The 14,424-nt window shown below is 43.4% G+C and overlaps 1 protein-coding gene and 1 long non-coding RNA gene across 5 annotated transcripts in view; one reads left to right on the top strand and one right to left on the bottom strand.

The window, feature by feature from the left end:
• Nucleotides 1-14,424, top strand: part of RORA (RAR related orphan receptor A) — a 384,551-nt gene that overhangs the window by 347,423 nt on the left and 22,704 nt on the right. For all 4 annotated transcript variants that reach the window (XM_056347866.1, XM_056347869.1, XM_056347867.1 and 1 more), the window contains one exon: nt 7,077-7,162. In XM_056347866.1, coding sequence (XP_056203841.1) covers nt 7,077-7,162 — 86 coding nt within the window. The remainder of the gene's footprint in view (nt 1-7,076; nt 7,163-14,424) is intronic.
• LOC130153288 (uncharacterized) overlaps nt 10,653-14,424 on the bottom strand; it is a 28,981-nt gene continuing 25,209 nt past the window's right edge. Inside the window, exon 3 of the long non-coding RNA XR_008823300.1 lies at nt 10,653-14,413. This is a non-coding gene — a long non-coding RNA (uncharacterized LOC130153288). The remainder of the gene's footprint in view (nt 14,414-14,424) is intronic.

Raw genomic sequence — 14,424 nt, forward strand, 5'->3', positions numbered from 1 at the left:
ACTGTTCCCTTCGATGTGTCCACATCAGTAACACAGGCTGAAAGAATTCAGATTTATTCTTAGAAGTCTTACAAGCCCCAAAAAGTGCTCAGGCTGTTCCATACTGTTTACCGTGTATCTCCTTTAATACTCTTTGAAGCCAAATGTTTTTAGCATTAGGGAGCGCTGCACAGTATCAAGTGACCTACTAAGAGGGATCCAGCTGTGTTCAGCCCCAAAGATCTATCTTGGCATTGCAGCATTTCTGCCCTGTGTGTTTGAGGTGTTGCTCATACTTTACTTTTAATTAATACTTTGGTGGCCATGTTCGTTTCTACTCCACCCATCACACCCACAGACTTCAAAGGATTTGTACCAGCATAACCTCAGTATTTATTTTATTTTATTACTAGTGTGATTTCCTAAGGAAACGAGGCTTGGAGAGGTTGTTTGTGTTTGTCTGGTTTTCTGCCCATCACCCTGATGCTCCTTATTTCCAAACCCATTTCAGCCAGGCTTGAGAGCATCAGCAGCCCCCAAGATGTGTTCCTACACGTTCCATGCAAATGGAAAAGCATGCCCAGAAAGATGCCCGGCTAGTACCGCACTGAGCAGCACCGCACAGCCCCAGCTCAGCTATGGATAGGGGAATCTGTAAGGGAGAGGAAGGCGCCGGGGGTGGCCCACGTGCTGGGAAGGCTTCTGCTGGAATTTCAACCTTACTGCACCCCAGAAATGCCAGTTGTGAGACACACATCTCTTGGATATCGGGCTTTGTTAGTTCTTCTCGGGTGTTCCGTGTTACCGGCTGTATCATTGCAGGCTCCAGCGGGGCGTGCTCATGGCCAGAGTGCCATTACGGTGGGGATTGTATATGGATTAAACAGACCTTTCACACAGGGAGTGGGCAGGTAAATTCCATCGGCTCTTGATCAAAACACTGTGTGCTCTAAAAATGCCTCAGACATCTACCAACCAGCACTCATCCTTAGAAGTACATGGCGTTTAAGTATTTTAATATATATGAGTGGACAGATGGTCACTTAATGTGGTGTACTGATGGAATGGGCAGAGCTGTGCTGCCACTGGCTTTCAGCTCAGTAGAACTGCAGGGTTGGTAAGCTGCAGGTGTTCCGAGGCAAGTAATTTGCAGCCAGCTCAAATTACTTAGGATACATGACAGAGCAAATTATTTAGGTAATGAAGCTGAAAATGCAGGAAGATTAGAATATTATATAGTAAAATCATTCCTTGTTAATTCAGTTTGTGATCAGATATCATGTTGCTTTAAATACCACATTACATGCAGCACCCTTGTTTGAGTCGATGAATATGTATGAATATGTCAGTGAATATGTATGCCTCCTAATTTAATCAATATACTTACAAACAGCACTAGCAGTGATGTCTGGCACAAAGTGCATCCCTTTAGAAGCAGGTTAGCCCAATTTGTAGATGTATCGTATTCATTTCAAAGCCCTTCTGAATTAGCTGCAAAATTGTACATACCCCGTGAAGCTGGGGGGACAGGCGAGCCGCGTTCAGGGAAAGGAATTTAAACCGTCCTTGCAGTCAGAGAAGGGATGACTTCTTAAGCTTTATGCCAAGACCCAGGAGATGCCAGCTGCAGTCCTGGCTGTTGTGCGTTCGGCACACCCAGCCTCACCACAGCCCTCGGTTCAGCTAGCAATTTTGGTCAGGTGCTTTCCTCAGAAAGCCAGTGGATTGGAGAAGGATGCTCAGCGCACGTAGGGGGTTTAAGGAACAGAGACTGACCTGGCAGACTAACCAGTGTGTGCTGGAGTCTGTCTTTGCTGAGCAAAAAAGGAACGTGTGTACCTGGGATTTCTTGATGTTGCTGCCTTGAGAGCTGCCGGGTGGGAGCTGTGATGGCAGCTCCATAGAAATGCTCTCGCCTCGATGGTGCCAGCGTACACAGTGATTGGGACCATCTGTACCACGGGAGGGGACAGGTGTACTCAGGGTTTCCTTTCCAGAAAATTCTGATTTTTCAATTCGGAAATAGTAAGAGGCAGTAGGATTCACCTGACTTTCACCTTCTAAAAGTTAGGCTTGTAATTAAGGTATCATTAAATTCCTTCTCTGGTGAGTGAAGAGGAGGTATCTCCACTCAGGGGTTCATCTCACTTGTCTCGAATAAGATGAGTCATGACCCTTCTCCCTTTTTCCTTCTTGCTTTCTCTTCCCCCCTCCCTTTCTTTTTCTCTTTCCCTTCCTTCCTCATCACTCTAGAAGCAGACAAGGCAATTAACTGTAGCTAATTACCCAACTTTCAAGATAGCTCAGGTCAGCAAGGTGAATCTCACCTAAAAGGCAGGAAAGGGGACCGAGTTTTGCTTCCATTGAAGAGCCCTTCCCAGGGTGCCAAATCTGAAGTTTCATGCCTGTTGCGAATTGGAAAAAATAATGTGATCTGTGTGAGTGTATGACTGCAAAATAACACTGTGAAAGCAGGTGGAGGAATGGGAAAATCCTTTTTCTACCCCAAGACAGTTAATTCACTAGAGACAAACATTTGGACACACTACTGGGGAGGAAAAAACCTCTGTCTTTGGAAAATAATTTTTTTTCTTTTGAAAAACCTTTTCTTTGGGGTGGGCTGGTAATATGCTTTCCTGTGTTGAGGCTCAGTTTCTACTTAAGTGGCAGAAGTGGGGGGAAGATGCCCTGTGCTTTACTTGGCTGTACGGGCTCTTGGCCTGATTTGAGACTGCCCAAGGAGTTAGAAGATACTAAAGATTGTGATGAGCTTGTGCAGAGCATTTCCTTACAAGCACAGAGTTAGATTCCTTTCCTCCTCTACTGCTCAAACCGGACAAGGAATAAAGCAGCGTTTCATGATGTGGGAATTAATGAAAAGGGAGAGGCTGTCTGGAGCGGCTGGCTGCGGGAGGGAGGCTGAGAAGGGCAGGCCAGCCCAGTGAAACTGTTCCAGATTTGGGGAAAGAAGTGAAGCCGGGAGTAGGAGGCAATAAGATGTATTCTTCTGTTCTGGATGCCAGCAAAAGACGTCGTTCGGTGCTTGCTTTGGTTGTCTGGTAGGCACGTTCACTAGGAATTAGGTGGAGGCCATCGTGTAATTTAAGCATACCAGAGCTGCTTCAGGCAATTGCCAAGTGAAGATACAGTGGATGGAGGAGGAAGAAAAGTTCAGGGGGAAAACACAGGCTTTTTTTCCATGTAATACGTGGGCTCACATTCTTATTCTGTCTGATTTTGAGTAAACGGGAGTCCGCGCTCAGTTTTCCTGCTGTGAAATGAAGATCATATGATGTTCCAGCAGTAGGAAGATTGCCAGACATTCCAGTGATAGGAATAGCGACATGTTAAAGTCATATACACTGAGAGATCTTAGTCGATGTCAGATGCCCTCTCCTCTGGAGATGGGTTTGCCTTGTGTTTGACATCTGTTCGTAGCGATGACCACCCCCGGCTCTCAGTGGTCACCTCTCTCTCTGGGGAGCCATTTCTGTAGCAACTTGTTCGATGCTTACGGTGGGTCTCTGTGCTTGAGCTTGCATTTGTTGCTCTTGGTGGTTTGTTTGGGCTTTTATTCCTATTCATTGCTCCTTTGGCACAGGGCATCCTCGGTAGTATTCCGAAGCACTGTTATTTCAGGGTGTGAAAGATTCTTAGGCCTTTAATCTGGGAATACAAACTACATCTGTCACCTGGGTATCTGTAGCGGTTTCTAAGCAACCACAAGAGTTTATTTTTTTCTGCAATTCATATTTGGGAAATAATTTGCTCATGCATGAACCAGAATCAGCCTGAGCACCACCCCAGGAGACAGAAATTGTAAACTGTAATTTAGGCTAATTCTAGTCTAAAGCATGAATTAGAGTATTTTATATAATCTTGGAAAATATACCATACAAATAATGTGTAAGCACAGAACAGGTACAATTAATGTGAGCACAGTAGGAAGCTTTAAGTAACTCTGGGAATGTGAGAAACCAAGTTGGAACATATTCTTGACATATAAAAATATTTCCCACCTGCCTTGTTTGCATAAGAACAAGGTTTTAGCAAGTACATATTTGCATGTCAAAGTTAAAAGTGGGGAAAATATTTTCACCCTCGTAAGAAAAATGCATAATCTTGGCACAGGCAATTTGCATTTAGTAAGTTTAAAGTATCTAAGTCCTTTCATGCTATATGGAAAGTGTATGAACTTGTGACAGGGATTCCATTTCAATGAGTTGATTCGCAAGGGCAACCACGTGGAGCAGTAATTGATCTGATGTCTTTCCGTGCATTAATTTGTAATACCATTGGTGGTGGCAGTGCCAGGCGGTTTATGCTTCTGACTTTCATCCCAGTGTCCTGTATCTCAGAGTGAAATGATAAGCTGAAGTTTTAAGTGCTGCCTGCTTAATTGGAAGGAAGTACCTTGAAGATGTAGTAAATTGGAGGAAATCTGGAATTCTAAAGCTATACCAAATTTGGTGTGGCTGCTCACACACATAGTGGTCGATCAGCAAACGCGGGCACAGCTGGAGCCTGTGAATCTGTGGAGATTCTGTTCTAACAGTAAAGCACCCTGGAAAATGCGTTTGGGACTAATTACAGCACCTTTTAGACTATTAGTAACCTAGCTTTAGGCCATCACTTTGAAGGCACGTTACGTTCCTTCAGAAACACTCTGCAAATGTCCTGTTGCTTAAGAAATAGGGGTTGTATAGACAGGCTTCATGGGTGATTTAACTAACCTGCTGGAGATTGTAGATAAACAAGATCCAATTATATCATACCTGTTCAAAATAAGGCAGTAATTATCCTATGTAAGAGTGAAATGTAAAGAATACATTGCCATGTAGCTGTTGAGATAAGCCTTGTCACGACCCTGTCAAAGGCGTTGGAGAAGGCTGCTGATTCACTGTAGCAGAGTAGAAAAGCAATCATATATTGAAAAGGCGCGACTGGGAGTTGGTAGGTTTGTTCCAGAACTTGCCCGCAGGATTGCTCTCTGAATCCGAGCTGCTCATTGTACGAATTTTGAGTTTCTGAGAATTTCACTCTGTTGTCCAATTTGTTGATGTAAAGTGGGGTTATGCTACCCTTTCTGCTCGCAGCTTTATTCGTAAACATATGATGCTCTAGTAATAATTAATGTAACACATTAATAAAATAGCATACACTTTATTTTTCCCTTTTATTAGTTCACTTCCTGCTCCATTGTGTTTAATGTGTTAGCTGAGAGCAAAGTGAAATTAAAACAGTTTTTGGAGGACTGCAGGGAAGAAGTATTTCCTTCCTTAAGTGTCCCAAACAGACCTTTTAATTTCAGCCTATCGTTCTGTTGCTGCAGGGAAGGTGGGGGATTAAAGGTTGAGAATGCAAAGATCCTTGTGATGGAAGCAGATGCAAGTGGTGTCCTGCTGTATGAAACTGTTTTGAAAGCTGCTGATACGGAACTGCCAGGGAAAAAGCAGGGTTGCCCCGTAGCTGCTGGGCTCTGCTTTCCTCTGCAGAGCATCTGAGCTGCTGATGGGTTCCTGGGAGCACATGGATGCTATTCGGTTGCTTACTCGGCTGCTCACACTGTTGCATTTGATGTCATCTAGAGAATATTGTGAAGAAATATTTTAGCACGGTCAGTGCTATGCTAAAAGTCTTCTGGTCTTCTAGTTCACAGTTATCTTCTAGGTTTGGCCTGATGCTGAACTGTGATGTAGGGCTGCAATGAAGTGGAGCACGCAGCAGCATTGGTAGATGATTCTTGTTCAATAATAAGCAGTCAGTTAGAGGTTTAATGGCCTGTAAAATGCAGTGTTGCTAAGAGTGGACATGACTTCTTGAAAGCAGCCTTAGGAGTACAACTGAAGTTAAGCTAATGCATTGTAAAACAGTATTAGACGCTATTTTGTGGGTTGTCACAGCCTGGGTAGCCATAGACTTGGGTGAAATAAAAGTTCTCAGAGACAATCGGGCACCTTGTGAACAGATTTCAGTTCCTCGCAGGAGATTAGCAGCACTTCTGATGGTTAATATGTCACAGTTAGAGACACAGCAAGAGTTGCGTTTGTGCTCCTGTTGGGGCTAAGCCGGTTCAGGAGAACTGACAGCCTGACGCTGACCCAACTGCAGCAAAAGGCTTTCTTGGGATATTGTGATCACCTGCCTCATGTGTAGAGCCTGTGCTTTGTGTGAGCACAGGCAAGCAAAAGTAAAACATGGGCTGCTGGTCTGTGGCACTGCCTCAGACCGGTCCTATCCAAAAAGACTCGCTAGCGAAATGACTGCAGCCATATACTCCAGAGGCAGTTGATGAGGTATTCCTGAGCATGCAGGGCTCCCTTCTTAAATCCGCGTATCCGTGTGGGAAGGTGCTGTGATTTAGAGATAGGTGCGGGTTCTTCCACATACTGACCCAAATGGAGTAGGTATGCTTTCTGTGTATGAAGTGCAGTTTAAAAAATCAGGGCTTTCATGTCATATATCCCTCTGGCGTTTTCCAGACTGCACCAACTCCTTTGTTTTTTGGACTGGAATGCTGCTGCCTTTTCCTCCCTTGTTCGTTTTGCGGTAGCTTATACACAAACATGTCCTGATAATTCAGATACGTGAATTTTGGGTTTCTCATGTAAAACATGGTTGCTGTTTGCCTTGTTACTTCTCTTCAGGATTGGCCAGCCCGGTGCACGGGTGGCGTGCTGGTGAGCCTCCGGTATAGGCGCTGCAGTCATTTTCAGGCAGGGCAAACTTTAAACTTACCTTTTACAATCTCGCATGAATAAGACTGGAAGAAACCTTTCTCGTGTCATCTTAGCTCTTTGGCCAAAATGTGAACTCTCCTATTCTTTTTGGCTTTGAAATGCTGATTCTAGCCTTCTTGTGGGCTCTTAAACACCTTCTCAAATGACCCATTTTAATAACCCAAAAGCTATTATATAATGAGCAGCCATAATTTAGTCCAAAGCTCTAGGGGACCCTTGCAGTTCAGCAATGAATAGTTAATGCAGTATAATGTTTAGCAGGTTATTAGTTTTCACTGTACAAATGCTGATCAGGGAATGCTTTTATAAGGTGTTTAAAAGAAAATGTAATTAACTGGCTGCGTGCTTCTGTTGCAGCTCAAATTGAAATTATTCCATGCAAGATCTGTGGAGACAAATCATCAGGAATCCATTATGGTGTCATTACATGTGAAGGCTGCAAGGTAAGTTTCTAAAATATTAAGTCTTAAAACAGCATTTAGCCTTTTGATAGCGATTATTTTCCTTCCTCTTCTAAAGAGCAAGCATTGCATTGAAGTTGGATTGGTGGATTCTATTTCAAAGAATATGGAAGCAATTGGGGAATCTCGAGTTTTATTTGGGTTTTAAATAGAGCATTTTTCTGACACACACACACACACACACACACACAGAGCCTGCCCCAAATTTTGGGACACGTTTCAGAAATGATGCAGTTCTGCTGTGTGAGCTATAAACTGTCTACAGAAAGATGATCTGCTTCTAGCATACCACAAAGAATCTGTTCCGTGGATTCACTTGAGAGGGAGTTTGTGGCTTTCTTGAATCTCCCTCTCCATTTTTGCTTTGTAACTTGCTAAGAAGCTGTGTTGAAATATGTAAGAACTCTCCAACTTTTCAGTTTTCTTTTGTAATCTGCTACATGTTACAGATCCCTTCTGTTTGGCATGGACCATCATGTTGTGCAAACAGCACATGCTACTAGTGTTCAGGTCATTTAGGAATACTCAGGTCTTGCTGGAAGCAGTGCTTACTCCTTGCAGTGCAGCCATTGCTGTGTAAGGTTTCGGCTTAGATTTTTTTCCTGGATTTGTACCTTCAGTTACTCGGGTGAACAAGGATTACGCTAGAAGCATTTCTGTTTTGTTTAGTTTGTCTCTCACAACCAAGAATTAAATCTGACAACGCTAACACTAGGCCAGAGTGCTGTGAAGCTAATCACTCATTTTATCAGCAGTACAGAATTACAGTGCTAGCTTGGGATGAGACTGTGCACAGCTGTGCTCTAGCTTGTTGCTTTCCTCATGTACGTACATGTTGCAATCCCATGCTGATAGGTTTTCTACCCTTAATCTACACTTTAGGTGTGAAGAATTTATATTTATGACAGTTTTTAGTCTGCTCTCCTGACACGCTTGGTGCTACCACGCATCTTCCAAAAGTAACTCCCTTGCTTTCCCATTACAGAGATTTCTTCTGCGTTTGTGCTGGTTATATAATATATTATAATTATATATCATATATATATATAATATTATATATTATTATTATTATGTGGTTCATTAACACATTCTCTCAGTCTCATAGAAGCATTGGTAAGAAGGAAGGTAAAAAAATAAATCTGAGAATGGTAGAATGGTACAGGACAGCACCTTCTGCTCTTTGTAACTGCTGTTGCTGTGGAAAATGCAAGAAATGCACTAAAACTGCGTTGATAATAAAGTGGTTTCAGCTTTCTGTAGTTGAGCAGCATTTGTCAAATTTCAACTGCGTGAAGCAGCAGACATCTGCAGTGAGAATTCTGCTGTATGCCTGTCTTGTCAAAGAGCATCAAGTTACCTTCAAGGTCTGAGACCTCTTTAATCCTTAAATGGTCTGGGACCACTATACCTGAGAGACTGCCTCAAGATCTGTGATGAACATCATTGTCAGCAGACTGAGGTTAGTGTAGTGCTGGTGCTCGTATGCGCAGAAAACGGGCCTTTCTCAACTGGGCTGGTTGCAGAACAGGAGCAGGCTGCCAAAGAAAAGAAAAGTTGCCAGCCGTATTATTTTCTGCTTCACCTTCACACAGTTCTTTGGCCTTGCCTTCTCCTAAGCCCTGTACGCAAGAAGAGCCCCCACCAAAAGCAGCAGCACGGCTGCATGCAGAAGGAAGCAACAGAGTGCATACTCGCAGTCACAGCTGTTAGTATGTAGCTGGTAGGCACTTAGCACTGCGGGCAAGACACAGACGTATCCGCATCCTCCATCAGAGTGACTGTGCTTTCCTGGGAATAAATGCAAATGCGAGTTATTAGGAGAAAAGTCCTTTGTGTACTTCCAGCAGTCAGGACAACAGATGCTAGCCTGATAGTGAGGAATGCGTGTGCAGTTCCGTATGTTTTAGAACAAATTATCTTCCTTCAAATTCTGTATAAATGGAGTTCTCCGGGTGCTCTGTGCAGTCCTCGGTTTGCTTCTGAGAATCCCACCAGAACGGCCAGGAGGAGGGAGACAGCAGAAGGGAAGGCAAGCAGGCAAGTATGCTCAGCACACTGGAACCCGTTGGCACCTTGAAAGCAGAGCGTGCATGAGTAAGACTGTGGCCCAGAGAATGAAGTTAGGCATTTTCTCCTTTCCTTGGAGTAGCAGAATAAATTTTTCCAGCCATACAATTTCAGGCAGAATTTTAAAGCCGGTGAGTATCCACTGAGTTAAGTAAGTTATCTCCCTTTCTGAAGGGAACTAGCTCTGACACTCTTCTCTCATGCCAGGGCCCAGGTGACCTGCAGGTAGTGATAGACGGGGGAGTGCTAGTGGGCACAGGTCACAGGAAGAGTTTAAATGATCATGGCCTAGGCAGCAGTTAAAATGTCCTACTGTAGCAGATGGATTTTGTTTGTGCTGAGCTCTTCCGCGGTAATGTCAACAAAGTCTCACCCAACAGAACTATTTTGGCTGGCGAAGCGGTTGGCATAGCTTGGCTTCTGCCAAATGAGCCAGGTGTGTATGGGTATGTTTTTTTCCCAGCTTTTCTGTGGCTGTGATCTCGGCAGGTTTGAGCATGCTTACATTGCTCTTCATGTTATGCTGAACCTTCCCTTGTAAAAAGTACCTTGCTCTGAAGCCCTGGTTTCCCAGTCCTGTGCTCTGATTCCTGGAGCTGATGTCCTGCACACAGACAGTCCCAGAGAAATCCGTGAGGTTCTGCACAGGTGCTGCAAACCCATCCATGTGCATCAGGTGGCAGGATCAGGCCCTTAGTCATCAGAAGCGCACAGATGTGCTGCTGCCCTCTCAAGCCTGGCCTGTCAAGAATGATCTACAGGCAGCAACAGCGGCAGCCGCAGCAGCAAAGTGGGATGTTTTCAGCTCTCACCGTTTTTCGCTCCAGTTTGGTGTGAGCTTTAATGTTACTTAATAGTAATATTAAGTGCTACCATGTAAATAAAACTAACCACCAGAAATAGAATTGATTTAAAACCTAAAGTGACATTTTAGTTGCCAAGAGCTATTTTGCTATCCTAATCTGTGTCACATACAAAATCATTGGCAAGCTTTTGTCAAAGTGACTTTTGCTGGTCCTGGTGCTCTTCTGCAGGTTTGTGACCCTTGCATTCCACCCAGCTGAAAGTTCTCCAGCTAGCTTTTGCTGTTGTATTGTGTTTCACATAACTAGCACTGAAGATTTGTAATTAAGCCAGTTAGTGTTTCTTGAGAAGTTTTCATTTCCTGCCTTGATACAATGTTACTCGCTGTTTTTATGAGGTTGGTGGCTGTGTTTTTGCACAGACATCGCCGAGTACTCCCAACCCATCAACTTATTTAGCTGAATTTGAATCTGCCTTTAAAAAATTAAGTTTAACACCCTGACCTCTTTTTCTCCCCAGTGAAAAATTAAGTTTTGAACCAGGCTCTGCTTTATAATTCATGTAGGAGAGCTCTGGTGGCTTATTATAAATAAAATAAATTTTAAGAGAGGTGTTTTTTTCTATCCACTCATTGCTGATATCCAGTATACAACATATAATGGGAGAAAAGGGAAGATGCGATTAATCATATCAGACTTTTACTCAGAAGCACGGGTGAAGAATGACACAAGACTGTACCATGACTCGGGAATGAAAGTTTATTCTCCTGTGTAAGACTGGAAATAATACTGTCGTAGTAGCACTACTGAAAAAAACTAGTACCTGTATGGAGCCCTTCCTCAGCCGTTAGCCGCAGGAGCCTGAAAACAGCCTTTTGCTCTGGGGGACCATGCTGAGAAAGGAGGCTGGTTTGTACACACCCGTATTCTTTTCTCATGGCTGACAGCTGAATCAGTTCAGCATTGTCAGAAAACACATGAATGCTTCAAAAGGACATAGCAAAGCATTTAGTTTGACATTAAGTTTTTATTAATGAACTATGTCTTTTAATTTGCAGATGCAGTTACTGGCTTTTGCCATCAATAATGTCAGTTCATGCCCAGCTAACCCACAAACGCATGAGGGTGATCCCTCCCTACTTGGCGGTACGCAGCCGGTCTCATTAGACCACCCGTGCAGGGCGGCTCACACATTTTCAGAGGTTTATAGGTGCTGGCTTTTGTCTCGTGTCTTTCAAGACCGGAGGTGGTCTTGGTCATTGTAACTACAAGGAATGTCCATGTTTGTTACTTCGCTTTCTTCACTAGCTGGTTTCTCATTACTCTGTTAAATGTGGAGTGTTATATTGGTGTAGCAAACATTTACCTTGAATTCATGCTTTCGAAGTTTTTCTGTATTTTAGTTTTTTGCCTAGCCCATTTCAAGCAAAACATGTTAGAAAAGAGACGAGCCATGTTGCAGAAAGGGCTGGTCAGGGGCCTTGTATAACCAGAGGAACAGTCTCACGCCTGCCTTTATTACAGATGTAAACCTGAACATCTTTCCTCTCTTTTCAGTCATCCTGTAACTTTTTTATCAATACTTCATTAACAAAGTCTATTAAACAATATTGTCGCAGCACTCTCCTCCCTTTACAACTAAAATATGTACTCACTGTCATAAAAGAGTTAAAAGTCCAATTTTAATGTTCACCTGCCTTTCATATGGCAGCGTATTTTTCTGATGTTTCTTTGAGGAAAATTTGTGTTAGTTTGCTTTACAAAACAGTAAAAGAATGACCCCCGCAATTAATTGTTAATTGCTTAGAATATTGCAAAACTTAATGATACGTGGAAGTCTTTAAGTATTAGCCATAAATCATGGGATTATGAATAAGCCTTTGTTGTCACAGGCTTGCATACAGTCATTCCAAAACGTCTGCCACTAGGATGCAGCAAGGCAGCTGTCAGCTGTTTTCTTGTAATTAAACAGCCAATGAGCAGCTAATTAAGACATATGTGTATACAGAAGTGGAAGTGGGTATGTTAATGAACTGTAGGAATCAATTCATTAAATGAAAATTTGTCGAAAGACCAAACATGAGATCAGCATTTCAGCCTGCGCCGCAGCGGGGAGGGCGTCTGTGCGGTGCCGTTTGGGACACCAGGGCAGCACAACGGCCTCTTCCCCAGCTCAGGAGCCAGCTGAGGCACAAACATCGGTAACACTGAGCCACCGAGCAGGGAAGTTACTGAAACTATTAATAGACTTCGCTATTTACATTTCAAAGTTCTTTTTAACAAGTTGTTATTCAAACTGACTTGCAGATGAAAAGTTCTTGTGCCCTTTTTTTCCCCAAACTTGATTTCTTGGCAGCTTTTGAAAACCCATATATTGTTTTGTGTATAAATAGGAGTCTGAAATGCAGAGATGAAGCTATGGCTTGTAATCTGCTCCGCTCTTCTTCTGGCACTGTGGTAACACATCTACATAAAAAGGGAGACATGCAAAGCTCAATGATGCCTCATCAAAACCAGCTGGATCTTTACAGCGACATCAGCAGGAGGCAGGGCTCTGGGCACTCGCTACCAGAGACGGGTTGGGACCCTGCCGGCCGTCGCAGTGACCTCTCAAGTGCAGCAGTGGTTGGGTTCGTGTGTTTGATCAGGAGGGGTCCGCTCTGCCTGTGGCCCATTAGGCAATCGTCTGAATGTGAAATAAGGGTTGCGAACATGTATGCAATTAAAAGCATGTGGCCTGGGCTGGTTTGCATAATGCCAGAACGTATACACGTGTACCATGCATGCATCCACCTCCTCCTTCCTGGTGGAAAAATTACAGCTAGCTCTGTGCCTCTGGCAAAAGCGAGGAAATAGAACAACAGAATATAGAGTCTCACCTTCTCTTCTTCTAATAAAAGGGGTGAAGAAACAACCTGGGAAGAAACTGTATTTACTTAGAGAAGGCTCCTGTAATAGGGGCTTCCCCATGTGTCTTGTAAGGCTGTGGGGGGTCCAAGGACCACCAAGAGGTTTGAACACTCCCAAGTATATGACAACAGTGTAGAAGAACTTTGAGAGTAAAAAACCCTCCGTTTGACTTCATTGTCAGTTCAATCCCACATCCCAGATGCGTGTATTTCTGAGCTCTGGACAAGTTTAGATTCATTTCTGAAGTTTGAGGCAAGGGGTTTTTTTTCCTTTAGCTACTGCTGATGTTTTCAGCAAGCCCACGTAGCATTGCAGGGTTTGTTCTTAAAAGCACTCTACTACATCTCTGGTTTGTAAAGTGCAAGTGCTTTTAAAGGCCCCAGTTCCAGGCAACTCTGCTCTATTGAAAATTTTGCTTCAAGCTGTAACTTAGCTGATATATGGTCCACTAAAATGTATTAAGCAGCTGTGTCTCTAGGGAAAATCTGGAAAAGCGAAAAGCCCAGTATTTTCTCTATTATGATACTAAAAATAATCCTCAGCTTGACAAGACTATTTTTAATAAAGAGAAATATGCCAAACTGGCAGTACAGACTCAGTGTACATCTCGGCTAGAGGAAAATGTCTAGATCTTTGGGGTTATTGGCCCAGGTTTGTTTTACCCATTGATTAACCTGACTTTCAGGATCTCAGTGGTGGCAGAGACTTCTTCATACAGTTCATATGTGAGCATGTCACTCAGTGCAACTGTTAAAAGTGTTTGGAGAACTGAAATTTTAAGGGACTGGTAATGCAGAGATGCAGGACCTTGATCAGTAAGTCACTGATCAGGCCGATCCCAATCCTGTTTTTCTAGTGAGTCGCACTGCACTTGCAGATGTATTTGCACTGGAGTGAAAGAAAGGGTCCGCTAAGGGTGGTAACAGAACTGGAAATTGAGCCGTCTGCTTATCTCAGAGTTGGTCCTCCAGAGGGATCAGTCATGGTGTTGGAATGGTAGAAATTTCCACGGTATTTTAGGATTTCTTTAGGATGAGATGCAACTCAGAGCTCAATATGTGCAATACTTTCAGTCTCAGTGATGATCACCTCACTATTGGCCAATATTAAAAAGCAGTTGAAAGTTCAATCATATAGAAGCAAAGACCAGGATAAATGAGTGAGAAATAATGTACAGGCGAACAGGATTAAAGACAGGCATCTTCATGTTCCTCTTTTTCTTATACTCTGTGCTTCCCCATTAAAGCTTTAATAAAAGGGGCGTAATGGACAAAGACTGGTGCCCTCCTTGTAAGGTGGAATGGGGGGCTTTATCTCCGTGTGTTGCCATGTTCCTGTCAGCGGAAAGTTTGCTGGGAAGTCTCTTACTTGTCACGGCGAAGTCCTTCCTGTTGTTTATTTCACCAGGTGTCTGGACAGAGTGTGCATGTGCCGAGGAACTCCAGAATGTGGCCTTCAAATAAA

This window comes from Falco biarmicus, chromosome 7 (genome assembly GCF_023638135.1).
Source record: "Falco biarmicus isolate bFalBia1 chromosome 7, bFalBia1.pri, whole genome shotgun sequence".
Taxonomy (NCBI): domain Eukaryota; kingdom Metazoa; phylum Chordata; class Aves; order Falconiformes; family Falconidae; genus Falco; species Falco biarmicus.